The sequence below is a fragment of the Brachionichthys hirsutus genome, chromosome 4 (genome assembly GCF_040956055.1).
Source record: "Brachionichthys hirsutus isolate HB-005 chromosome 4, CSIRO-AGI_Bhir_v1, whole genome shotgun sequence".
Lineage (NCBI taxonomy): Eukaryota > Metazoa > Chordata > Actinopteri > Lophiiformes > Brachionichthyidae > Brachionichthys > Brachionichthys hirsutus.
Genome location: NC_090900.1, coordinates 1,915,642 through 1,942,234, shown reverse-complemented (window position 1 = coordinate 1,942,234; position 26,593 = coordinate 1,915,642). Strand labels below are relative to the sequence as shown.

Sequence of the window (26,593 nt, the reverse complement as noted above, 5' to 3'; positions counted from 1 at the left end):
TGTGCGTGTGTGTGTGCATTTGAATCAGAGACACCAAGTGAATCTAATGTTGTAAGGCAGCCTGAGGATAAGTTTGAGTTCATGCAGCATACTGAGTTCTGTGCAGGTATCTTTGCTCGTGTGCTGATGTCTCTCTGTCCATGCATAAGGTACGATGAATTAATGGAAGGACCCTAACCACACTTAATCAGCTCTTCATAACAGGAGCCCTAAAGATTCATGAGCTTTCATAACAACTGCACGCACTCGAACAGACAGTCATTAAATCAATTTTGACGACGACACGGCTCTGATGTTGTGGATCATTAAAATTCGGAATAATGTCGCCGGTACGAATGTTTATTGTGTCAACAGAGGTCCAATTATAGCAGGAAACGAGTTGCAACAAGGGTGGTGAGAGGAGAAGCATCAGTATGCAGGATAATTGATTGTGCGTTACATATATGGAACAGGAAATGAACTTTTATTTGTGCTGCAAGTCGTGGAATAAAGAACGCCGTCCTCCGGGTATGCTGATGATGTTGTACCTACTGTATGTTTCCCCACTGAAACACAACGACCTGCTTGACCCTGCCTGGATCTGATTGCCGTTCATCCTCCCCTCCTCTCCTGTGGGGTTATACTGCCACCTGCCGGCGGACACCTGTACGGCTGCAGCAGCGCCTGCTCGCCTCCCATCACTGTGCAGCGGTGCATGCTGTTTGCTGCTCCCTGCTGGTGCTTCCAGGTAAGGACGTTGTGCAGTCAGACGTGTCAGTGACTTTCAATGACAACGAGTCGCGGATGCTCTACCAGCATCAGCCAGATGGCATCGTCTCGAAATGTTTAACTAATGAACTCCTTGATGGCTGTTTCACTGCAACATGAAGTGTTTGTTTTAAGTCGTGATGATGATGATGTAATGCTCTTTCTTCACGCCAGATTAAATGTACGGTCATGGAATAATGATCAGAGGAACATTGTGCACAATAAGGCATAAGGCAGCTTGATTCGTTTTATAGTTGCATTCATGTATTCGGTTTACAGAGCGATAATATAGATAATAATAGCCCCGTAGTGTGGTTTTAGCAGGCCTTGCTGCAGTTCAGCCACTCAGAAATAGTCCAGCCCTTTTCTTAATTCTCTGTGGAAGTCAAAGTCCTGCTTCAGAACCGCATATGAGCAAAAGTCCACCAGTGTTTTAAAGTTTAATTAAAGTGCTCATCATGCAGCAGAAAAGTCCAGCTCAGAATTATGTTGTTTGCTTATTTAGTCAACGTGCATAAATAGAAATCTGCAAGGTAACAAGTAACTATAGCTGTTAAATAAAATCACATAATATTTATGTAAGATGTCAATAAAAGCTTTCATAATGCACAATGACCACTCTCCCAGTGCTTTATTATCATATAAATCATATTATAAGAATACTGGTAAAAAGTATTCTTTTGAGTTTAAAGCCATTTATTTTACAGCTCTTTCATTACCTTTCCCATTGTTTTATGTGACATGTTGTATCTGTGTAACGGCCTACATGCCAAATAAAGACAATGAACTACATCTCTATATGCAGAGGTAAATATACTCGAGAAGAGAATATGGAGCTAGAAATGACACGGGGAAAGTGCTGGAGTAAATGCACGCTGTTGATTCGAACGACTGTTACGTAACGCGCATGATGCTGATTGATGCCATCGATTAGAAAGCTGTCATGTACTGTAGTTCCACGACTGGTGACGGCAGTTTATTACGTTTAAAGTGATCCTAATTGCTGAGGAGGAAACCAGAGAGTCTGAGCCTCATTAATAAACTCGGGTTTTGTCCGTGAACAGCTCATTTCTGGCATTATAATTAATAGGTTCCAAGCTGTTCATTTGATTAATTAAGTACATTTTAATTAAAAGTCCTGGCTATAGACAACACTTAATTGAATTCTCGGGTGATGGGTTGTTAAGTACTTTGCCTCTGAGCTGCCGAGAAGTCTATTTTTGTCATGCACTGTAAGTTATTTATAAATTTAAAGTGCAAATTCAATTTCTGCTTAAAATATTCAAGTTAAGTATAAGCGTGAACATTTCAGTTCATTTTTGGGGCAAGTGTCAAGTTCAGTCACATGCAGAGAGTATTAAGAGAAGCAATAATATTTAGATTATAAGAGTTATGTAAAATTAATTTATTGTGAAAAGACGATTTTGGTATCAGACCCAAGCAGGAAGTAGATCACCAAGGGAGGAAGACCAAAAAATGATGAAGAGAACTTCCCTTAATGCTACTAAGACCTAAATAATTAAAACAAAATCAAATAACATCTTGTAACTGTGCACATTATTCACATTGCTGCACTCTAAACTAAATATATCTTCATCTCTCAGCAACAGATTAGAATCCAGATGTTAATCCAAATTGTTTATAGTTTTAATAACCCGATTATTATTATTTTGTTTTCATTCTTTTATTTTAATTATTAATCCTTTACGTTTATTATTAAGAGGAGTTAATAATAAATCCAGATTAAATTCGGTGGTAAAACAGAGATCCCCTCCCTGCATGATTGTGTCAAATACCATAAACATCGATCAATAATCATCCGAAATATTGAGGAACACATTTTGAAACTCCATTGATTGCAATAAACAAAACAAAAACATTTCTCATGCCAAACTGCCCCCTTATGGTTTCCGGTGGTACTGCACCCTTTTGATCACGTGTTCATATCGTCTGTTTAGGAGACATCCGCTAATAATGCAAAAAAATACAAATGAAGGCGGATTAAAGTCTCTATATCTGTTTTTGACTTTAAATATAAATAAAATGTATTTAAAAAAAAAAATCTTCCTTTGCCCGAGAACCATCTTTACACATAATTTCCTCAGATTATGAGTTTCAGGACAAGCAAACATGGATAATCTCGGGGGTAATTCCAGGCGCGTTAATCTGCTCATTTTGCTGTGGGTCGTCGGTCCTCTTCAAAGGGCCGTTTAAGGTCCCCGGACCATGTTTCGGGATGCCCTACCCGGAAGTGGGTGGTGGAGTCACCGTCACCGTCACCGAATTGATCACGCCACCGGTGATGGATGCTCGTCTGCTGGGATGAAGCTCGCCAACGGAGAACAAACACAGAGCTCGTTACAGATCTGAGATCCCCGCACGGCCACGCCGAGAAGCCGCCACGAGCGACCCGCAGCCCGACGCTCATTTTCCCGCAGAGAGGAGGACGGAGGCGCGCGCGGCGAAAATGATGGAAGAAATGGACCGATTCCAGGTCCCGAGCGCCGCGCAGGAGGCGGAGATGCAGCCGCTGGTAGGGCATGAACGGGATCGTAATCAATCACGCCTCAGATATCGTTACTTTACCGGGACGCTCCGTGTCTCTGGCCTTTCATGCATCACGCACGCTGGCCGACGCGTCTCCTGTCCAGGCGTCGGATTGGCTGATGCACCGATACAGCAAGTTTATTTCTCCGGCTTCAGTAAAATGTTAAAATGCCAGCGGATTATTGATTTATTGGGGGGGGGGGGGGGGGGGGGGGTCTGCGCGCGTCCGTCATGTCTGGGAAAAACAAGCATCATCATCATCATCTTCATCATCCCGGCGTTGACGCGTCGTCCTCAGCATCCACGCAGAGGGTTGCTCCGGCTTCGTCACCACTCAGGGCGCCTTGACGTGGCCTGTAATATAAAATAAAATAAAAAATGTGCGTGTTTTTCCGCCAAAGCGTGCGTTTTCATTAAAAAAAAGAATCAGCGCGCACGATTTGGCGGTGCGCTCTGGCCTGCGGCGGGGCCCTGGCTTGCTGAAGCCTGCGGGGGGGGGGGGGGGCGGCCTCTGCCGCCAGAGTGTCACAGCAGACCCCACGGCAGCTGACGTCATCAGACCTCCAGTCCACTTGGGGAATCCTTCAAAGCGACTTGAGGAAATCACGCATCCAAAGTGCAACATTTTGTACCGGTTTAAAATGCATTAAACATCATTTGCCTGTGAAGTTTATCCGGAGCTCCACGTTTCTAATCTTAGAATGCTACCCTTCCTCCGGGATGAACGTTTCTGCTGTTTTATTTGTTCTCCAGGACCCGGCTTCATCCACCGCCTCCGAGGCGGATTCGGACCCCCGGGAGGGGGATCCTGTAGCCATCAACTACAAGCCCTCGCCCTTGCAGATGAAAATAGGTGAGGAAGACCTGCATTGTTTATCGGCTAAAGTTTTTGGATGTCAACATGTTTTATGGATGTGCCATAACCTCTACGAGTATATGAGAGGAATCCGGATGCAGAGGGTGTGGAAAATCTTTGTAAATCTAAGTCACTGATCATTAAATTGTCTGTTTGGTATTTTTTTTAAGTAATCAATTAATAGGTCGATTAATTATTAATAGTAACAATTATTTAACCTCAGCCATTTTTCATTGGTTGGTTTATAGGTATCCATTGCAAATGAGATTAACCACTATGATGGGTATTTTGTTTGGGAAATTGCATAAATAACATTTCAGCACCTTGGACAGAGTCCAGAGTTTCTTTTATTTCTTTTTTACTCTCCTCTGTCCATCATTGAGGAGGCTTTCTAGTCTAATTTTTTTTTTCTTGTATTTGTAAGAAAGAAAAATCCAAACATTTCAAGTGAGTGGATTTAAATGGAATTCTGTCTTGGTGAAGGACGAAGGTGATTCGATTTGAGGAATACCTCCAAGTTGTTTTTGTCTTGTTTTTTACAAATCCTACTATGGCGACTCGATGATAGGGCGGGTCATGGAGTCGCCATAGTAGAGTGTGTGAAGCGTTTACCCTTGGGGGAGATACATTCTCTACTGCTTTAATTATACGGCTGTTAAACTTGACCCTGTGATGAAAAGAGGATGCAAACCTTTAGAACTTCTCTGGAGTAATTCATTAATGTCACAAATTAAATTATCATCATGTCTGTCGTCCCTGTGTGTGTGTGTGTGTGTGCGTGTGTGCGTGTGCGTGTGTGTCGAGCAGAGAAACAGAGGGAGCGAGCCAGGAAGGGCTCATTGAAGAACAACAACACTGTAGGAAGTCCAGTCAACCAGCAGCCCAAGAAGAACAATGTCATGGCGAGAACACGGTAAGAATCAGGTGTCCCGAGTCGGGTCAGTCTCTTCTGATCGATTCAAGCAATTAAAGGGTTTTTACCGCCGCCAGCAAAGGAGGTTCTGTTTTTTTGCTGGCCTTTCAGGTGGAATTAGTAGTGGACAAACGGATTTGTTCTGGATCTAGATCCAGAAGAAAGTGTGCTTTTTTGTGAATAACTTCTAATGATGATATCAACGTGACTCCAGCTAATAAAGGTTTGTTTTCATGGTTAAAGAATCTAAAAATACAGATCAAATAAATGTAGGGCAATGATTTTTGGTTTAAGTCACAATATAGAGGGAACCGAGGAGCTCAGTGGAGATCTGCGCGCTCAGAGTGCTTTTCTAGTTGAATGAAACTCAAAAATACTTTTTTATTTTTAACCATTATCACATTCCAACATAATATATTGAGCATTATCCATAATTGTTTGTTTTAGATGACACGTTCTGGTAATTGTGCTGTGATAAATGTAGGGAAGAGCCTGGCTGTGAATAAAAGAGCAGGCTAGGGAATATTCTTTCTTGACATTTTTCTCATTGAAGGATCAGACAGATGCTTTCGGGAGGGCTTGACGCACTCCTGTTTTGTGTCTCAGCCGGTGAGGCTGGAGGGGGAATAGCGTTATTGATCTGGGACTTGATGATGTCTCAGGTAGAAATGAGATTGCTTTCAAGCTTCTCTTGTTACTGGAGTTCTGTTGTGATGCTGCCACCTTCATCTTCTGCTAACATGCCTGAGGTGTTCATCCTCCTCTTCCTATTGGTGAACCTTCATCCTGTCATGCTGTTTTAAGACCCTTTACTTCTTCCCCCTCCCCCCCCACAGGTTGGTAGTGCCCAATAAAGGCTATTCCTCTTTAGACCAGAGCCCAGATGAGAAGCCTTTGGTGGCCCTCGACACAGACAGGTGAGCACAAACACAAATTCACGCCGCATAAATGCACCAATTAATAGGCTAACTTGTGCTTTTAATTTTAATTTTATGTTTTGGTTTGTTGCAGTGATGATGACTTTGACGTGTCCAGATACTCATCATCAGGATACTCCTCCGCTGAGGTGAGACGTACGACATTAAAGTGGAATCTATGACGCCAATTAAAATGATTATCGCGAGAAATCAGTTTTTGTTTTTGCACCACTAACAAATCTTCTCACGTCTTCCTCCCTTTTTTCCCAGCAAATCAATCAGGATCTTAACATCCAGTTATTGAAAGATGGCTACCGCCTAGACGAGATCCCGGATGACGAGGACCTGGATCTGATCCCTCCCAAATCAGTCAACCCTACCTGCATGTGCTGCCAGGCTACTCCCTCCACCACCTGTCAAATACAGTAACCCCCCCCCCCCCCCTTCCCCCCGACTTCCTGCCACCCCATTCAAAACAATATAATCTTCATCAGCTGTGAGTTCACTTCGCCGCCAGAGTGGCAACGGTGAAGCATTGGTAGAGTAATGTCATGAAATTTAAACGCTAGGTTAATAATGACAAAAATAAATTATTACGTTAATGTATAGAGAGTTTGCTTTAATATCTAGGGGACTGCGAAACGTTAAAATGCACAATACGTGTTTGAGATATAAGTTGGTTGGTTTCCTCCTATGGCAGGACGTGCACTTGTGCTCGAGCGCCCTTCTCCCGATGTAAGCAAACCGAACGCGAGAGGCCGGCTGATGACGTAAAGCGATATCCGTCTCCCCTGAACAGGAATAAATGGCACCGTGACTGCTGACTCAGCTGCTTACATTATGTGTTGCTTTTGTTTTTTTAAACGCTTACTTGTTTCTTTTCAAAGCTTGAACCGTGGCTTTGGAACCACAAACAGAGGATCTCTGGTTCTCTATTCATCGTACGCTGCAGGGTCACGGTGACGGAACCCGCTAACACCGCCTTCGACATGAATCTCCGAAGAACAAATTGCATGAAGAGTCTAAATGGAAAACAATGGGGAAAAAGAAAATTGATGCGGATTGGATTTTTGCACCGCTCTCTGTTGTGCACTCATGCTAACGTTGTGACAGTAGCTCGCCTTCGGTTCTTCTGAATGCTAACTTTATCCTTTATTCTTTCCTGCGTAGCAGCGACAGTGTCTTGTCTGAAAAGGGACGATAGCATATTGTTGTGCCAACCTGCTAACACATGATTGATATAGTAGCAAGGCCAAAGGGCATCAGTTGCTGACACGGAGCACTTCTTTAACTATTTGAAATTAAGAGTATGCCTTAAGAGAAGTTTTAAAATGTGTATTTATTGTCATCTTGATAATTTTAGTTTATGAATTGTGTTTTTTTTACATTTAGACACAGGTGATACATTTTTCTTTGGGTTTATTTTTTTAAAATGATTTTCTTGTATTGTAAACACTCCCATTACAGTATTTAACAAAGTTACTGTTATGTGCAGTGGAAGAAAATATTAAATAAACAGAGAGCTAATGGAGCAGTCCCTGTTCTACTTTACTGTTTTTGTAGTTTGAAGAGAACCTCTTGATGTCAAGCAGGAAAAAAGTAAATCTTTGGAAAGAAAAATAATTTTAATGTTAAAACTGTTCGTCAGTAATTATTACAGTTATATATATTGCAATATCTTGACATCCACACTGACAGTCCCTGATTCAGTACAGTAGCATCAGAAATAAGGACATTAATCTGGAAGGCACAAATTAGTCCTCAAAATGCCAAAGGGAAAAAAAAACAGCATAGTTTGTGTTAAATTAGGTTAACGTTACACTATCTGGACGTTTTAAATCATCAAGTGGCAAGTATAAAAGGAAGGCAGTGGCCAAACATCCCATTAATCATTAAAAGATCACCAGACAATTACAAAATACACTGTACCAAGCAAATACATATGAACATGCTACATGATGTACGAAATTCATACATTCAAAGTCAAAGAAATCAACACGAGCGTGCTTCAAAGTGTTCAAGACAGAAAATTAAATAAGAACTGGCCGCTGTCTGTTACGTAAAATGTTGTCCACCCTTACCACCACTGGGGGGTGCAGTATTGCGTAAATTAACCGTGCATAAAAAAAATGGCATCCAGATATAAATGTTAGTTTCAATATCCAGCAAATGGCAAGGTTTGGTATTCAAAGAACGCTTAAAAATCAACGCAAATAATATGCCAATGTTTATTACGGTAGTATTTCCAAAGGTTGAAGAAATCCATCTGTTACAAAATCACTGAAAGGCACATAGATCCCGATTTAAATGCTAAGTGTGACTCATTAGGATCTTATAGCTGAAAATCTGCATTTCCACCTTGTAAAAATAAATGACCCTGTTAAGTTTTCCTGCACAACTGACAGAATCCAAGCCTATAAAAGCAACGCAAATGTTGAAAATAACCTTCCCGTTAGGTTTGCTTGTGCTCTGTATTTTGCACACGCGTCATAAATAATTTCCATATACAGTAAACACAATGTACTGATCTGATTTACATAAGCTAAATATATGAAATTAAATACAAAATATCTATATTCTCAATTATAGTTTTAATACTCTACTATAATTCATAACTAAGGTTCAATGAGTATATCCATCTGAAAAAACTAGTCTGTTTATTTTATTTACATGATAATACTGGTATACTGTACATTCACTTTACCCTTAACAGGGTAAAAAACTAAAAAAAAAAACTACAGATATGAGTGTGCAACAATATTTAATGAAAAAACTATCATAACCCATCAGGAATATTTAAGTCATGACTTATTTTCCTGTTGTCTGTGCTGTTTATGAAAACTATACATGTGTACACAAATGTTACACCTGTTCCAGAAAAGAAAAAGAAGAATCACACAGCACAAAGTATATCATGACAAAATATCAAATAGTCTGACAGACCCTGAATAACCCTGAATAATAAAAACTAATCATCTCAGGGAAGAAGCCGGGAAGCGCCAGTTATTACTGTCGGCGTCAAAGATGTCTGTCTTGCTGATACAAACACGATTAAACGTGTGGTCTTGACAGGATTTTTGTACAAGTACATACTTCACATATGTAAGCGCTCATACACGTGAACGCCTCTATATGTACCTTTATGTATACGTACAAGAATGCGGGTGCCTCACACCCCAACAGGGCTTTGGTCCCCGGAGTCAGAGGACGACAGGGACACGGAGCAGCGGCGTCTCTTTGTCGCGCCGGCGCCCTGGAGCATGCTGGGATGGAAGCCCGCGTGCCGCCGGGCATGCTTCGTCAGGTGGTCGCTCCTCATGAAGCACTTGTCGCACAAGGGGCAGTTGAAGCGCTTCTCGCCCGTGTGCGTGCGGTAGTGACGCGTCAGCTCGTCTGATCGCGAGAACTTCTTGCCACAGTCCGGCCAGGTACACTCGAACGGCCGCTCACCTGAGGAAGCAACCACACAAAGTGCATCATTACAGACGTTCCGTATTTATTTATTAAGATAATATTCTTGAAAGTGGTGTCTTCTCATTTTTTTCGGGGGGGGGGGGGGGGGCGAGCTGTAAAGGCGGAACAGGACTGTGACGTTTGACATTGTGTGGTGCGTGACGTCCAAACCGGAAAAGATAAGCAGCTAGTGGGCGTGGCGGTTAGCAGCTAGCTAACAAAGGAAAAAAAGAGAGGCAGAAACGAAAATGACGCACATGTTTGACGTCACTTTAAACGCGACTCTGGTCGCGTGACAAACACAAATAAACATTTACTTTTTATTAACTTCGTTTCCCCCCATCGTCTTTATGCTTATCTTGTGTGTTCGGACCTGCAGCTGTATTCCTGGCTGATTATTAGTATTATTATTATAAGTAGTAGTAGTATAATTAGTGCTACTACTACCTCTGTGAAAGAGTCAATGTTTCTATGGAACTGTTGGCATACGACAGGGAAGTGAGGACATATAAATAAATGTCATTTATTGCCCATAAATCACGTCAGCGGGTCTTATTATCTGGCAACAAAAAAAGAACGGATACCAAATTAATCAATCGGATGACAAGGTGATCAGAACGGGAGCTGAACTCGAGTCAGACACAATGAGTCATTAAAAAAAACAAAGATAAAACAGTCTTGGCTGTTCCCTCGTCCTCAAACACGTGCTCCTCCAAACCACGTGCTCGCCCTTGTTTACAACCAGGCGCGAGGGGCGTGGTTGGTGACGTATGAGGAAATGCGGGGAGCGGCCGAGAACATGTGGACGAAGTCGTGTCGCGGTGACCTGCATGTGAAACGGGCCGTTCCGTTCCTCACCGTCATGACGCGTCTCCACTCCGGTTCACATTTAATTGCTCATTAAAAGGCTTCATATTATATAACTTCCTTTTTATTTGGACTCCATCGCGTATCACGATGTTCCCAGATTACGCATCACACCCAACCGGTCTACTATGGGCGGCGGCACACGGTGTTCCCAGATCACTGTGGGTGCGTGTCAGCAGAACATTAAAACACTCCCCGTCACGCGCGCGCACACGCACGCACGCACACACCCCCAACAGGACACGAACGCCTTTCTAATAATCGGTTATTCATTTACAGGAAGATGTGGCGTTATAAAGACCACATTTAGAATCAAAACGTGATTGCGTTATTACGCGTGGGATATTTTGACATATATATATATATATTTATCCACAGGCCCTAAAACCCAAAAACGAAACAGCCGTGTGAGTTTAGATTGTAATATCAAAGTAGAAAAACACGATTGAAGAAGTGACACGTAGATTAGTTTCGGTGGCGCGTCAGGAATCCCCCCCCCCCCCCCTTACCGGTGTGGACCCTCAGGTGGGCTTTCAGGTGGGAGGACTTCCCGTACATCTTCTCACAGCCCGTGAAAGGACAGCAGTGTCTCTTCTCTGGACACTCCTGTCCCTCCGCCGCCGTCCTCTTATTCCGGGACCGCCTGGGCGCAGCCTTGCCCCGACTGTCCCCGGCGTTCGGCCGGTAACCCCCCCGCTGAACTCCCACCTTCTCCTGCGCAGCGACGTCGCTGCCCGCCACACTTCTGCCGCCGTTGGGGCTGCATTTGTTCAAGTCCAGTAGAATCATCGCCACCATCAGTAAAGTCCTGTTTTCCGGGCTCTCTTTCAACACGTCCTGTGTCCGAGCCGGTGGGCGGCTGGAGACGCATTCCGGGGACACGTCCATCTCCGACATCACAGCAGCAAAACCGGATGGAGAGAAGAAGAAGGGTTTAAAAAAAAAAAAAAGAAGAAAGATCCGTCGAGTGTTTGATAAAGGAATCCGCGTGGGAAAGCATCCACACGTGCCGTCTTCAATGCGTAAAGTCTGCGTTTTGTTGGAAGGTGCGGGGCGCGCGAATAAAGCTCCCCGCACGGAGGAAAACAGATCAAACGTGTCCTTCTCTCTCCCTCGAGTTTCTTTCTTCTAACTGCCTGGTCAGTCAAATAACAGATCTGCCCGTCTCCGCTATTGTGCGCGCTTGTTCTGCCCCTCGTGCGCGCTCACGCTTGCGTCAACTTGTCCTATTTTACTGCGAGCAACACATCTCTCAACCCCAAGAAACAATTTCGCGGAATCCCACGGTGTCATAAGAAACCAGGCCTGTGATTGGCTGGGAAGAAACGTGACTCGGTTTTTGGAATTGCCTTTTCACAAGAACGAGTGATGGGGGAACTGGACCAATCACGAGCGAGAATTGATTAGCAGAAGGCGGGATTAAAGTAATGCTGCATTCATGAATTTATAAGTGACTCGGAAAAATGGGCACATTCAAAGGCGATATTTTTGTCGCAGTAAAAAAAAAAAGATGATAATTTATGAAATAAATATACGAATTTATAACTTAAATATAAAATAAACATAGTATATATAGCGTTTATGATTACAATAGAGTAAATTCCGATTTTTTTTTATTTCAATATTCTTCCTTCACTGTGACCCATAATGCAAACTGTTATGTACAAGTTTCACCATCCCAGTTTCACCGTCATGCTCGGATCCTAAATTAGCACAGTACCTTAACAAATCCACACGGCAGTGCCAATGCAACCTGAACTGACACCACGCGTTAGGCAAGAGTGAGTGTCTGCATTATAGGAATAGATATTTAACACATATTTAACTCTGGCAGCTTCTGTTCAAAGCTGCCAGAGTCACACTTTTCAATATCATTTTTTAAAATAAGAAAAAAAAAATCATTATTTGTAGAAGCTAATGTATACTTTCATAATAAATTATAATACCTGCATCCTCTTGAAAAAAGCATGATGTTTTATGATGACTATAATAGGGCATCACATCTACAACACATGAAGGTTTATGAGGTTCTATCAGCGCCCTGTTGGGACTATAATGTGGATTAAAGCGTGTTTTATTGCTTTCCATAATGCCTTTATGACTGAACAGCATCTGCTCCAGGTGAAGCCAAATGTTCAAAATGAGTGAGTCATACTTTAAGGGAATATTAAGAGTCGAACCCTTTGTTTCCTGAGACAGAAAGGCGGAATGAGGAGTTCAGCAGTGACTCACGCCGTTTTATTTTGCGATGAGACATCCCAGCATTATGCAATAATCCCTGTCAGTATTTCTAATCTTTTAATTACCTCCATCAACAAGAGCTGGAGGAGTCTCTGTGATCGCCCACGCTTGTTTTTAATTCCTTGCTTGATATTAGCAAAGGATTTGATGAATATTTGAGATGACTCAACGTCGACTCAGATGGTACAGATTGCGTGACCCTTTTTCATGTTCATAATAAAGATGACGCTCCACGTCTATCTGCAGTCAAATTGGGATCCTAATACTGATGTGGGAGATTCAAACACATATCTGCAGGTTAATGCCTTGACCCACAGGAACAGTAATTATCGCTCCTGATAATGCAGCAGTAAACTCGTTCCTTCTGTCCTTTCTTTAGCTGTCTTTTCTGAATGACACATCATCACGTTTTGGACGTTCACATGTACTTTAGTTAAAGCAGAAGCTTCTCATAGCTGCTCGAATCCAACATGGTACAATAAAGCACAATGCAGCCAGCCAGGTCCTCTAAACTGGTTCGTTCAAGGACAGAGTTCCTAGAAAATCCTAGGCAGGATTGAGCAACGCGGCCTGTGGCCTTGACCCAGGCAAACAGTGCGGCACCGCGGGGGGGGGGTTCTGTTTGTGCAGCATATGACCTACATTAATGCAAGTCTTGACATCACGCTGATCTTTGATGACGCGTCACGGTGTGAGATGACGTGACAACGTTTTATTAGAGAAGGGCGCAGCGCCTCTCTTGAGCAACCGGAGACTAAAATCTGTTTGCGCTTCCGTGACGCACCGCCCGACAGGCTTGTTGTGACAGATTCTCTCATTTGTATGTCCTCTAGTCACGAAGCAACACGTCCAGGAGGACATGTCCAAGAAGCAACGCGTCCAGGAGGACATGTCCAAGAAGCAACGGAAGGAGAAGGGACATCCTGTTTACAAAACTGGAACTTCTCGTTTACCTTTGGCAGAATCCAAAAGTTTCCAGGAATAACAAATAAAAAAATAGTAAACGCGATTCTTGGCCGGACGCCTGAAGCTGCCCCCCCCAATCCACCCCCCCCCCCCTCGCCCCGCTCCGCTCCTCCTTCAGCGGAGCGGTAAACATTTCCACGTAAGAGGAGGCGCTCCTGTCGGTCGCTGCTCCAGCGCCGCGTCGCTTCCCTCCTTAGCCGGAGTTCAGGAGTGCGCCCGCGCCGCGCGTGTCTGTCACGCTGTTGGAGCGATACGGCTATTGTGCCCAAAATAAATTGCGTTGAATCGTGCGAGCGCGCGCGCGTGCGCGCGCCAAGGCAGAGAGCGTGGGCGGTGGAGGAGGCACGTGCGTAAAGTCGGTACAAAACGTTCCCTTCCTCGCGCGGAGTACGAGCAGGCGCGCCACCGTCGAGCAGAAGGTCAATAACGTTATTGAGATTAAAACTATACCAGCACAAACAAACAAACAAACAAATAAAAATTACAGCACAAACGATTGATTTACGTCTAAATATAAACGTCTCGATGAATTACAGGCCTTTACGCATGTGAAGGGTTTTAAGTATAAAATGTCTAAGTATTCCTTCCACAACGAGTAAATGTCCTGAAAACGTTCATACACAAACGACACCAGGTTATTCCTCCTGCTTGTGCAACCAACTAATGAAACGCTTCACGTTCATTTGTGAGTAAACAGGCGACACACAGAGCACCAATCTATTGAAGGTTTTATTTAACAATGCATGCCAGACATGTTCCTATTCACATTGAAGAATACAGGTTCGTGTTTGCATCCAAACACTCACTACTTTGATTTCAGATTATAATCTCTTTCTCTCTCTCTCTCCCTCTCGCTCTTTCAGACTCTGACAGGTCATCTCTGTACACTCTGGAGTGGAAGATCTGCATGCATCTTGAAGGACGTTAGACGAAGTGTGGCTGAGACCCTTTTAGTTGCAGAAGTGCAACGTCAGCAGTTTCTAAAAAAAAAAAAAAGGTGCATGGAATTCTCTTTAGGGTAAATTTCATCATTAGAGGGAAGCAGATCTGTTGATCGCCAATTTATGATCATCTTTTCACTAAAATGTTAGATTATGGATACTGCACTACCTAATTGGTGTTGGGGTTTGTTATTTGTGTCACGCGCAGTTGAAGGAACGCACAGACAGATCGACAGCCCCGTCACCCATTCTTACAGCCATGTTCATACGAGTTTATGAATGTCATCCCACACTTACTGTAAAGATAAAGACATATAAAACGACTCCTTATTCCAGGTCGATTAGGAGGGACTAAACTTTCAGTCCAATTAACATTAGCTCAGTTAGCCCTCCCTCTCTGACAGCAGAGCACAAGTCAACTGGTTTCCGTCTGGTGTGGTGAAGTTCGCTTTGGTTCTGCACGGCGTCACGTCATTGGCTGATAAGCTATGAAGACATTCATTTATATCCTACGCCAGTTCTGGACACATAAAGCACAAAATATATCATTTCCCTATGATCCCCATAGACTCTGGAATCAACTCAAAGCACAGTGATCATATTGGAAGCCTTCCACTGAAGACAAACTCATATATATATAATATTTGTTTGTATATTTCTATCTTTGTTTACTCTTACTGCCTTGCATCTGTGCCAACGCTGTCCCTGAGCACTTTGGGTTAAACCTTTCCTTCACATGTGCAAATAAATAAATGTCACATCCCATCCTCCGCAAGTATCGACAGGCTGCAGCAGCCCAGTCGCCATTTATGGACAATCTCAAGGACAAATTCAATGACTTTATAAATAAACTTTTCTCCTCAGCCATTCAGCACAGTCGTACATATTCTCCGAGGGAGCTTTTTGAAATGATGACGCGATCAGGTTTTTCTTTCTCATTAATACTTAACAGAAAGATGTCTCGAAGGCGAGAGCATGTAACAGTCAGGGTAGATCTGCCACAAGATCCATTACGGGAATTCCTAGATCAGCTGTTGTTGAAGCTCGACCCATGCAGGCGACTGAAAGTCAGGCCATCTCAGCCTCCAGTCCTTCAAGCTGACCACTCCTCTCTAAATCTGTCCATAGAAGGGACTAGACATGTGAAGGTGCTGAACTAAATCACCAGAGCCCCCCCTTTAAGGTTCAGGGTTCAGGTCAGGGGGTTGTGACATGAACAATATAAAACTAAATCAATACTGCTTCTGAGTTTGTGTCAATCCAATGGTGATGTCATCCATCAAGCTGATCTCAGTATCGGGCAAACTAGTACTCTTAAACTAGTACTCTTAATTCATCCAGAGGATCAGAGGATGAATTAAGATACAAGCAGAAAGTAATCACAAATATTTAGGCTCAATGATTCGTGGAGAGACGCAAAAAATAAAGAGAAAATTCACAGATTTCTGGATCACTTAGTCCTGGCACACTCCATGCATGCCCGAAAGGCACCCAACGTTTGGTATTCTGGCCACTGTGTATTGCATGTCAACCTTACAGTAGAAAATTCTCATGAGCATCTTGATAAAACATACAATTAAAAACTATTTTAAATACTTTAAATGTGATTGAAATGTACAGTATATCAGACAATCCTATTATTTAATAAATAATACATCAGCATTTTAGTGCATGTCAATGGTCATCGTTTATTAAATTTAAAAGCTTAATTAGAAAATACTTAAAGTTCGACAAAAATATCACTGAGAAGATATAAATATTGATTTTGTAATTCAAACAGGCATTTACTGTAATTATCAATAGTGAGAAAGAAAATGTCAATAAATAGAATCAATCTAAAAAAAATGCAACATGATTAAAACTGAAATGTGAGGAAATATAAAACAAATATAAAAAAAATCAGTAAGAATTGTATTTGTCATTATATATTAATTTCATGTCATCTTTACAAAGCTATCAGAAAAGAGTGGGCTCCTCCGCCAGACTCCGTGACAATAAAAAAAGAGCGATTTAAAAACACTGATCTGGCTTTTGTCGTTTCCTCATCCCGGTCGCTTTGAATGCATACCAGTCTAAAAGTGAGACTGCATATACCCGACAGGCTTTTTTTTTTAATTCTTTTTTAAATGACATAAATTCATATCTCCTTCTTTAGGAACTTTTCTTTAATGGGCTTAATCGCTGGGTAAAATCTTTTTGCAGTGGCTGGCTTTGAACGCAATAAAAGCAAATGAATGACATGGAACAGATAAAGGACGGATCCATTTTGGTGTAGCTGGATGTAAAAAAGCATTGCAAAGATAAAGCGACTGCAAAAAAAAACCAAGGGAGGAGAGCGGGGCTACGTGGGAGCGATGCATCCTGGAGCGTAAGGTGCAGGCATAGGTTCACGTTAAGTTCACTCAGCAAGCATCGCCTCGGCGGCAGATTCACGGCACCCTCCTGTTCCCCGGGCTTTTCTAACCGCACTTATTAAAGCTCTCAGGGATGAGGTCTGAAAGAAGAGTTAAGATGTAGCATTAAATGAAATCGCTGTGTGTGTGCAAACATGAAAACATGCATGTGATGTCAACATGCACTTGATTCAACCCTTTCCATGGTGCTTGTTGTAGATTCACGGCTCAACTCCAGCGCTAACACGAACCTCAGACATTGCCTCTTTTACTTTATCGCTCGTTACCAATAGCTGATCATTAAACCCATTTTTTTCCCCACCGGGCCATTTAAAATCCACAACGGGAGTCGCTGCTTACTTTTTCTAGCTGAAATAGTCAAAATAGAAACAGCTTTGTAGATAAGCAATGCTAAAAAATAAAAGAAAATGCAGAGACAATTAAAGGCAAATTCGATATTCCTTTGAAAAGGAGCTATTGATTGTTTGATGTAACCAGAGGTAAGTTGTTGCCGTGGTGCTGCAATCATCATTTGGTTGATTCCTATGTGAGGGAGCAGGAAATGCTGGGGCCTGAAGGAGTGTAATTAGGATTGTAAATCGTATTTGAAACACGGGTTTTTGCAAACGGTGATGATTTTATGCCCGGTTCGAAATGACAAAATGAAGTGGCCGCCTCTTTCTCCGCTCTCTTTGTCTCACAAACTGGACAGTTTTTCTACCAAACAGGAGCAACGGCATACTTTCCCTGACTAGTGTGATTGGTATGTGATGTAACACAGTGACAGTTGCCTACTCGATGCCAAAGTGGTGGGCGGAAGACGTAAAATAAAAACACACCTTAACACAGCTCCCAGAGAGCCGAGAGTTACTTTAGCTACAAGAGGAGGTTAAAAACGACTCGAGATTCATAGCTCTTTGTTTTCGACTGGTGTACAGTATAGGACCCCTACACCATTCTCACCCCCACCCCCCATCCGTCTCCGCCTGACTCCTGATCCAGGGTAAAGCTGCCCTCCGGTCGCAAACGGAACAAAATTTGTATCACCTTTTTTGAACTTAAGTGAAAAACTATAGATCAGTTCCGGATCGGAATCTACAGTCAACCTCACCCTGCTTTCGTTTCAGTTTTCCTCTCCGGGCCTATCGGCGTGTGAATGTGCCGACCGGTGTTCTTGTCACGTGTAATTCTGTCTTTCAAAGCTGCGGAACGCCGACGGAGTAGCCAGTTTCCTCATGGAGAGGCTATCAGTCTTGGCCGTTTCAGGCCGTGCTCCGGACTTGCTCCTGAGAAAGGGGTTTCTGGTTCCTGCCAGAACCCGCCCCCCTGGACCAGGCCCCCTGTCTGCCCCCAGACCCGGTCCCCTCTCCATCCTCTCACTCACTGACAGGCTCTTCCGGTGCGGAGGGGCCAGCGTGAGGGAAGGATGGGAGTCGTCTGAGGAGCAGCTGTTAGCTCGCTCCATCCTGGAGAGGGGGGAGCAGAAAGGGGCCCCACTGGGTCCACTAAGGCCCCCTAGATGAGGGGTATCAGGGTCCTCGGGGTCCTCTGGATCAGACTCTGTGTGACTAAGCTCCGCCTCTCGCTCCGGGTGAGACAAAGCAACATCTGGCGGCTTATCGAAGGGGAACGAAGTGGATCCTCCTGGGGAGTTTGAGCGTTCTAGGGGAGTGTATGGAGCCGAAACGTAGCGCGTGTCAATGCAGTCAGTGATGCTGGTGTACTCCGCGGCTTTGACCTGGACTCCCGCCCCCACGCCGCTGTAGCAGCCTCTCGGCGTGAACACGAGGCTGTGCGATTTGACCAGAGGAGGCTCGTCCAGGAAGGACGTGCCAGCCGTAGACAGGTACCGGCTGCTCTTGGAGCGTTCCAGGATCCCCGCTGATGGAGGCGGGGAAGGTTCTGTGTCCCAAGGAGGTAAAGTTGTGTCCGGGAAGAGGTGGGCCGAGCACAGCGACAAATCGGCAGCCGCACTGTCGTCAAACATGGCTCCGGCCGTTCCGCTGCTGCCCGCGCCGCCCTCCGAGCGTTTGTCGCCCACGCTGCAGAAGTCCTGGCCTCCCTGCAGCACCGTCTCCAAGATGTCTGACTGCAGCGAGCAGTCTCTTTGCAGTGGCGGCACCACACGGAGAGGATCCAGGAAGACCTCTGCAGGCCCCACCTCCTCAGAAGTGGAGACATAGATATCAATGCACGACGACGGACGGTGCTGCTGCGAGACCGCTAGTGTCGCCAAAGGGAGGGGCTTAGACTCCTTGGCGGCGGCGCCTGAAGACACTGATTGCGAGCTGTTGGCTCTGTGGAGGCTGAGCGAGCGTTCCTTGAAGAAGCTCTCGGCCCGCTCGGGTCCGCTTGTGCGCTCGACGCCCCGCAGTCCAACGTAGAACGAGTGGCTTCTCGTCCGCGTGGCCATGCCAGTAGGAGAAGGAGGAGACATGGAGCCCTCCGCGGCTCCTTCCAGAGCCTCCTGCAGGCGGTACGCATTGCCTTCCGTGCTGTTGAAGCTGCTTTGACGCAGGATGTATGCCGCCTCTGCACACTCACCCTGGCGGAGTACGTACGCGGAGTCTGTGCAATCGGATGAAGTCCGGGAACGCACTTTGTTGACCTCCCCGCGCTCGATGCCCGTCACGCGCTCCAGCGCCACGGCAATCCGTCCAATCAGCTCCTCCATTTGAGCCAGACGGATGTCGACAGTTTGCAGCGAGGCCTTCATGAAGTGTTCCCTTTCATTGACTTCCTCCAGACGCATCGCCATATTCTCCACCCTGATGGAGAGGAAAGGAGAGATTAACGGAGGGCAATGGCGGAGGTAAAAAGAGAGAGCAACAAACTGAAAGAATAACTCAAAACCACAACAATGAAACCCCAAAGAGAGGAGAATATCATCAATGTTTGATATTAAGCCTCTTCCTCCCTCTATCTGGGAGACAGACCCTGGACGTATTCAGACTACAGTCTTCCTCAGGCTCACGACTTGAGATCCAATGCAGACAGAAGTCTTCCTCACAGCTGCGTCTGACCTTTCTGAGGTGACTCTGATCCTCTCGTCATTAGAGGAGTGGAACCGGTCGTCCTTCTCCCTGAAGTACTCCTCGATGCACTGCTCCTCAAAGTCGTGAACCTTCTTCAGCTCGTCCTCTGTGATAAAAAGTTCTACGGATCAAAGAGTCGGAGGACACCGATAAGTTTTATGTTTAACCATTTGACTGACAGGACGAGACGGGCCAATCCCAGCTCTCCCTTTAGCACTAGCATTTGCCCCCCTAATGTGTTCCGTTTCTTCAGGGGATGAAGTGGTTAATGGCACCTAGCACTCTGGACGGCCTTTCGATCAAAAGCATTTTCAGACGTAGGCTCAAAATGGTTTGGCAGAGAATTCTAGAATTCTTTGCAAACAGAGGCATCTTAAATGAGACTGATTTCCAGCTGTGTGGTTGTGTTATAAATGTATAGTGATAATATCTTAAACGTGATATAACTTATCTACTGATGACGTGAAGAGTGGCACCCCATTTCCTACATGAAGATTCTAACCCTTGTAAAGCGAGCGGCGCTGTGTGTGTGTGTGTGTGTGTGTGCGTGGAGAGTGCATCACATTCGTCTGCCACTCACTCAGTCCGTAGTCCCTCTCGTCATCGTCGTGCTTACGCCAGCGACAACACAGATGCTTGAGGACCATGGTTATGTGACTGAAGATGATGAGGGGCGGAGGAAGGACCGGCCGCTCGTGGAAGGTCATGATGAGCTGGTAGCGCTGGAACTTCCACACCTGGTTGGAGATGGACTTCACCTCGAAGAATGTGTTACTGTGACGAAGGACAGTCAACTCAATTAAAATATACTGTAAATACGAAATGTGATAACAGGTGTAATAACAGGTGTAATAACAGATCATTAGCATGACGACGTCTCTGTGGAAGACACATCTGCATTCTGTTTTTTTTTTGTCTAACATACGGACACGTGGACTTTATGTGATGCATTTCCGGTTGTGCAGGTAATGTAAAAACAGTAATTTTGGAATACTTGCATTCCACAAAAAAATAGCACTGCAATATCCAAATACTAATGACCATATTCTATCAGGTGTAAAGCTTACATACTTGAACACAGCTATGAGTAAGTTGACCAGCAGAATGTTGGCCACCAGTAGATAGCAGGCCATGATGGCCGGGACGATCCAGGCACCGGTCTTACAGGGGGCCAGGGCCACCACGCCATCATCTGTGGTGATGTTCTGCCCGCAGGGGGCTGCACAGCGCCACAAAACAAACACACACACACAAGTTAACGCCAAGTTGCACGTGTCTGCAGATAGAGCTTAGAATTCACCATTAATTGATGCAAAACAATCCAGAAAATCATGCAAACACGTAGAGGATAAAATATTTATATAAATCTACAATGAAATAAAACCTGAGCAAATTAAAACGGAGAACGCACGAAATATTCAACCACATTCTGCACACCGAGGTACACAAGACGACACGACAAACAAACAAAAACATTACAGCATATTCTGCAAACAAACAAAGAAGCATAATTTGTGTTTTATGCTTCTTAAAGAGGGGGCTCTAGAATGGTTGGGGATCATGTTTGGAAATGTGCACCTGGAAATAAAAGACGAGAAAATGCAATCATCACATCTCATCACAGCTTGTGTTCCCAATATATTTAAACATGCGGCTGATGTTTGAAATATATTGTCACATATGTGCGCCATAGCTTCATTCAGCAATGGTTGATTGCTTTGGTCTATCTGGAATGCAATTCGGAAACATAATGTTTTTTCCATCTGTGATGGTTCAGTTGCTACTGCTTATCTGGGGAACATTCAGCATTTGTTCTTGGTTTGTTTGCCTTTGAGATTCATTCTAGTCATGCTCGACAATGCTCCATGTTCAATTGTTTCACACGATGCAGCCCAAAGACAGAGAACTGAAGTAATTCTTTCTGGGTTCTTTTTTTTTTTAAGTTTTACCTTTGTAAGAATTTGGATTAAAAACTCTGACAACTGAACCACGTGAAAAAACAGGTAGCAGATGATGAAAGGTGGCTGATAAATATATTCTGTGTGCATGTTTGTTTTTATTCCAGCATAGTGTGATTAAGATAAATACTTCCTGATGCTAAAATGTTTTTGGCCATATCAGCAGTAAATATTTCGGCAACGTTGCTCCAATGAGAAGCCGAGCTGACGTTAAGGGGGGGAGGGTGATATGTTTTCTGTGCCAGATGGTGTTAGCATGGCAGGATCACCTTTTCAAATGAAGCTAACCATGGAGCAACTCGGGGAAGAGTCATCAAGGGAATATCAAACTGTTAAACTTTGATAGTTTCTCTTGATGCGGCGGCGACTGACCGGAAAAAAAAGAAATCTGAACATTTGAAAAGCGCTTGCTGCCATGTAACGGCGCCATTTGCCAGCCAGCGTCAAAGTTTGTAAGAGTAAAGTTGCTTAGAAGATAGAGCTTTAGGTAAAGCCACTGGATAATCGATTGTCGTGATACGAGGCCGTCGTACTCTTTAAATCAAATGCTTTTCCGATGTAGCAGCTAACCCAAGATACCAAACAGGCAACTTTAGCCTTAGAGCCGCATGCACACCTCTCGAGTGGCTTCTCGCGGTAGGAGTGGGCATGACATGGTGGCAATGCAAAGATGATGAAGGAGAGGTGGGATAGGTGGTTAAGTCTGTTATCTATGGATTTACTGGGATTTTGACTGCACTGGGAAAAGTGGGATGGACCACTACTACGCCAGCTTCCATGAGTTCGAAAGTTATTTTCGGCCAGCCAGAGTTTTTCATTCAGCCTTTGCTGTAACTTCCTACTATGCATATCTGAAACAAAGAATGAGAAACATTATTTCAGATCTCTTCTCTTTGGGCCACTGCTCACATCCTGGTGCACACCGTCATATGCTCCACCAACAGGACAGTACACAAATGCACTCTCACGCGCAAAGACATTTTCTCACTCGCAGTCGGATTTATTGAGTAACTTCTTCTACATGACGTAAAGAAATAACGTAGAGACAAAACAGATTCCGGACAGACTGATTAACTTGACAGAAAGTTTATGCAAGTATATGACGACACCAAAAGACGAGTTTCCCTCCTACAATGCAACTCATCTTGTGGTGGAGTGTTTTTAATAGGCATTCTAAAGAAGTTGTTTTACAATGTTAAATCTGAAGAGGAATGTATTTTGTAGAATTTAAACATACAAATGTCCTTCAAAGCTCTGAAACTCTGGCCCTTGACTTACGGTCGATCTGGTCAGCAAACACCTCGCCGTAGATCATCCAGTAAGGCATGAAGAAGATGTTCCTGGCTAGCATCCAGGACGCGTCTTCGTTGGGGTTGAGGATGGCCTGACGCGCCACCCCGAAACTCATCAGCACCACCAACATGATGATCACAAAATACATCATGTCGATCATCTGAAGGAGGATGGTCAAAGAGGGGAGGGGAGGGTGAGCGAGAAGAAAACAGAAGAGTTGTTGGATATTTACAGAATAACAAAGATAAAATAACAAAGGAAGGGATGAAGCGTGGATGAGGGACAAAGCAAGAATGGGGGGGGGTCGCTACGAGCTGCAGCTCTGATGAACGGTGGTCAGATGACGGCCTAAACCCAAACAGCCGCTTTGCTCTCCGTGTTGTTTGTGTCTGTTGTTGCTTAATGTTGTTGTTTGTCTGTGTGAATATGTGTCTTTGTTCTAACCCTCTTTCTTTCCTCCTTCCAACCACCGACTTTCCAGATGGATAATGATTATTGTCATTGCCTCATTCCTAATCCTATCCAACCTGGTCACTCCCAAGGAGAACCTCAGCATCTACATCTCCTCCACTTCTAGCTCCGCCTCCTGTCTTTTCCTCAGAGCCGCTGTCTCTAAGCCGTCCATCATGGCTGTCCTCACCACTGTCTTGTAGACCTGTCCCTTCGTCCTATCACAGAGCACACCTGATACTTTCCTCCACCCATTCCAGCCTGCCTGCACACGGTTCTTCACTTCCGTTCCACATTCTCCATCACTCTGCACTGTTGACCCGAGGTACCTGAAGTCCTCTACCCTATTTATGTCTATTCCTTATATTTCTACGTCTATTCTGTGTCAAATTTCCATTCATTGTTTAAAACCATTTAATCTCCGACTAATTCAGGCCTCATAAAGCTGAAGCACACCTCAGAAATGGTCTTATTTTAAACTCGCTTTTTCTCTCTGTGCAATTGTTGATTTTCATATCAAACAGACAGTTTGTCTCTATCCGTCCACTGCCTGCGTCAGACGCACAGATTTGGGCTTCTGAACCCGTCTCCGGGTTACTTTCATGTGTGTGTCGGAGGCTCTGATCTTGTGCTCTTTGAGATCAGATCATGAGGCTTCATTAGGAGCGAGCTTGAACACCACAGACTGATCAAATTTGACCAACTCTTGCCATCAGTCTGGATCACACTGGCTGGAACATAAAGGTGAGGAAAAAATTAAATCGAAATTATGAGTGATGCCATCGATAGGAAAGGACAAGCACGATAAACTAAGGATCCCCGCAGGCGTGAATTTCATTGAAGAAAAAATACGATATTTAAGTTGTCCTTGATAATTGCACATCTGAGAAAAAGTCCAAAGTTCAAATCCAAGATAATTAAAATTCCTCTCCTGGACATGGAGGATGTTAACATCGAGTTCAACCTGTAACCATGGAAATGTAGAAAAAGAAAAATCACAATTAACGACACCAAATTGCAAAAGTGTTCCAGTGTTTGGTTGTTGTGGGTAGAAAGTTTCATATAAAATATTCAAAAAAACATAAGAAACAAACCCCATTTCTGCAACGCAATTGCTTCATTCATGGCAGGGAACAATAAAACACCCCCCCCCCCCCACACACACACAAACACACCACCCCTGCCTTTTCTCACCATCTTGCCAATCATCATCACATAGGGACCCAGATATTTGTTGACCCCGAAGATGTCCAGCAGCCGGATGTACCAGTAGATGATGTTGACGCAGTAGATGACCCGCCCGTAGCTCATGAGCGGCGGCTCTTGGAGGCGCAGGATCATTCCCACGGAGAATATCAGGATGGCCATGAGGTCCGTGATGTTCCAGTACTCCTGGAGCCACACCTTCACCTTCTGTAACAACTTCCCCGGCTCTGACATCAGGATCTGGAGGACGGTTGGATGGAACGAGTTACGGAAGGATGTGAAAAATAAACGCACTGTATGCAGACCACCACTCGGGGGCAGTACGAGCTCACCAATCGGGGCATTTATGGGCTGTTTGACATGGTTTTGCAGGCCAACCCAATGATTAGCGCGCGTCACACTTCAAATACATCAAGGGCAAAGTAAATGTTCTCCTGTTGTGTTTCTTTCCATCTCTATCGCCTTGCCTTCATTTTCACAAACCTCTTGCAGCTTCCTCTCTCCCTTTACCTCGCCTCTCCTTCAGTGATGACTGCTTTCTATCTCGCTCGTGAGCTGCTTGATGATGATGAGCGGGATGTTTGCATCTTCAGTTCACCGAGAAGCGGTAAAGAATCGATTCACGGTTTGTTCGAGAGAGCTTTGGGATTGACGGTATACCTCTCTCATCTTCTCAATGCCGTTGGTGAAGATGTAAGCGATGACGATCCACTCTTGAGAAGAAGGCCACAGGTCCATCTTGACCAGGACGATGTAGTTGAACAGCATCAGATAGCCGACGTACGCCATCTGTGTAGGAAACACACAGCAGATGCTCATCATGGGGGGGCAGAGTTCAGTTGGTACAAACGGCTTCTGGGGGAACCACTTTGCAATGAGCTACTGCTCCAACTGACCCTTGCTCCAGCTCACGTTCATGCAGTCTTTCAGATCTGATAATTGATGTCAGGACACTCGACTGCTGCACTTTCACACTTGGAATACAAATATCCCTCAAGTACAGTTACTTTGATTGTGGCTATTTAAAAACATCTTAACCGTCTCTGCCTGCAGTTCTTCGACTGCTCATCGTGATAAAGGCTTGCTAACGCTTCTTTATTCCCCCCCCCACAGTGTGAGTTCAACCATCTAAGATTAACCGGCCTGAATGTCCTCGATATGAATCAGGTTTTTGATTATTTTATTTCAGCGATTAGTGAATGAATTCAAGAAGAAAACGCCGCATCTAAGTGTAATACAGAAACTCGTAATATTTTTCTTGAGGGACGGGAAGGAGAAAACATGATGGGGAAAAAATATCCTCAGCATAAATGAACAGCAAAATCCCTTCTGGTGACTTTAGATGATTTCACGGGGCAAGCAAATTGAAAGAGCTGAGACGAGGTGTTCATATCGAATACCACACACACACACACACACACACACACACGTAAGCATTAGCAGAAACGAGACGGACTAAACACACTGTGTGCAAACACTCCAAAAGTAAGCCTTCCAAACAGAATAATATTTATTTATTGTAATAGTCCTCCACTCACAGGTTTCAGTGCGTGTTTACACGGATAACATAAAGCCTCCTTGTTTGATTTGTCATCTCTTTCTTTGTTCTTTGTCTCACCATTGCATCTTATTTGAGCAAAACCTTTCCCGCCCCAGTGAAGCTGGGAAATGACAGGGTGGAACAGCAGGTTAATGGCAATATCCGCACTGTGTTAGTAGAGACTAACGGCAGGGAGCTGGAAATTGATGATCCTGCAGAAACACAGTCAGCGCCGACAGTGCCAGCGGGAGGAGAAGCATGTAGGTGGCG

General features: G+C 44.3%; 3 protein-coding genes across 5 annotated transcripts in view; 1 reads left to right on the top strand and 2 right to left on the bottom strand.

Moving 5' to 3' along the window:
• Positions 1 to 1,016: 1,016 nt before the first annotated feature.
• fam219ab (family with sequence similarity 219 member Ab) lies at positions 1,017 to 7,819 on the top strand. Its single transcript, XM_068738798.1, has 6 exons — positions 1,017 to 3,280; positions 4,048 to 4,147; positions 4,958 to 5,063; positions 5,900 to 5,980; positions 6,075 to 6,129; positions 6,251 to 7,819. Exons 1-6 carry the CDS (start codon positions 3,215 to 3,217, stop codon positions 6,407 to 6,409), a joined length of 567 nt encoding a protein of 188 aa, XP_068594899.1. The 5' UTR covers positions 1,017 to 3,214; the 3' UTR covers positions 6,410 to 7,819.
• klf9 (Kruppel like factor 9) lies at positions 7,587 to 11,537 on the bottom strand. 2 transcript variants are annotated; one of them, XR_011105443.1, is made up of 3 exons: positions 10,810 to 11,537; positions 8,755 to 9,430; positions 7,587 to 8,715 (listed from the first exon to the last, which is right to left on the bottom strand). XR_011105443.1 is itself a non-coding variant. In XM_068738796.1 (2 exons), exons 1-2 carry the CDS (start codon positions 11,195 to 11,197, stop codon positions 9,150 to 9,152), a joined length of 669 nt encoding a protein of 222 aa, XP_068594897.1. In that variant the 5' UTR covers positions 11,198 to 11,537; the 3' UTR covers positions 7,587 to 9,149. The 2 variants fall into 2 exon arrangements, 1 of the variants encoding a protein (XP_068594897.1); XM_068738796.1 differs by having other exon boundaries at positions 7,587 to 9,430.
• Positions 11,538 to 18,018: 6,481 nt separating this feature from the next.
• The window catches only part of trpm3 (transient receptor potential cation channel, subfamily M, member 3), a 105,571-nt gene continuing 96,996 nt past the window's right edge, over positions 18,019 to 26,593 (bottom strand). The window contains exons 20-27 of one of the 2 annotated variants that reach the window (XM_068738792.1): positions 25,444 to 25,572; positions 24,772 to 25,023; positions 23,113 to 23,287; positions 22,557 to 22,685; positions 20,948 to 21,095; positions 20,457 to 20,650; positions 19,865 to 19,997; positions 18,019 to 19,609 (exon numbers count right to left, since the gene is read on the bottom strand). In XM_068738792.1, coding sequence (XP_068594893.1) covers positions 18,019 to 19,609; positions 19,865 to 19,997; positions 20,457 to 20,650; positions 20,948 to 21,095; positions 22,557 to 22,685; positions 23,113 to 23,287; positions 24,772 to 25,023; positions 25,444 to 25,572 — 2,751 coding nt within the window. The remainder of the gene's footprint in view (positions 19,610 to 19,864; positions 19,998 to 20,456; positions 20,651 to 20,947; positions 21,096 to 22,556; positions 22,686 to 23,112; positions 23,288 to 24,771; positions 25,024 to 25,443; positions 25,573 to 26,593) is intronic. The other variant, XM_068738793.1, reaches the window with a different exon arrangement.

Coding starts and splice junctions, on each gene's coding strand:
- fam219ab (XM_068738798.1), top strand. CDS start 3,215: ATGATGGAAGAAATGGACCGATTCCAGGTCCCGAGCGCCGCGCAGGAG. Junction 5,064..5,899: donor AATGTCATGGCGAGAACACG/GTAAGAATCAGG, acceptor CCCCCCCCACAG/GTTGGTAGTGCCCAATAAAG. Junction 5,981..6,074: donor GTGGCCCTCGACACAGACAG/GTGAGCACAAAC, acceptor GGTTTGTTGCAG/TGATGATGACTTTGACGTGT.
- klf9 (XM_068738796.1), bottom strand. CDS start 11,197: ATGTCGGAGATGGACGTGTCCCCGGAATGCGTCTCCAGCCGCCCACCG. Junction 9,431..10,809: donor CCACCTGAGGGTCCACACCG/GTAAGGGGGGGG, acceptor TTGCTTCCTCAG/GTGAGCGGCCGTTCGAGTGT.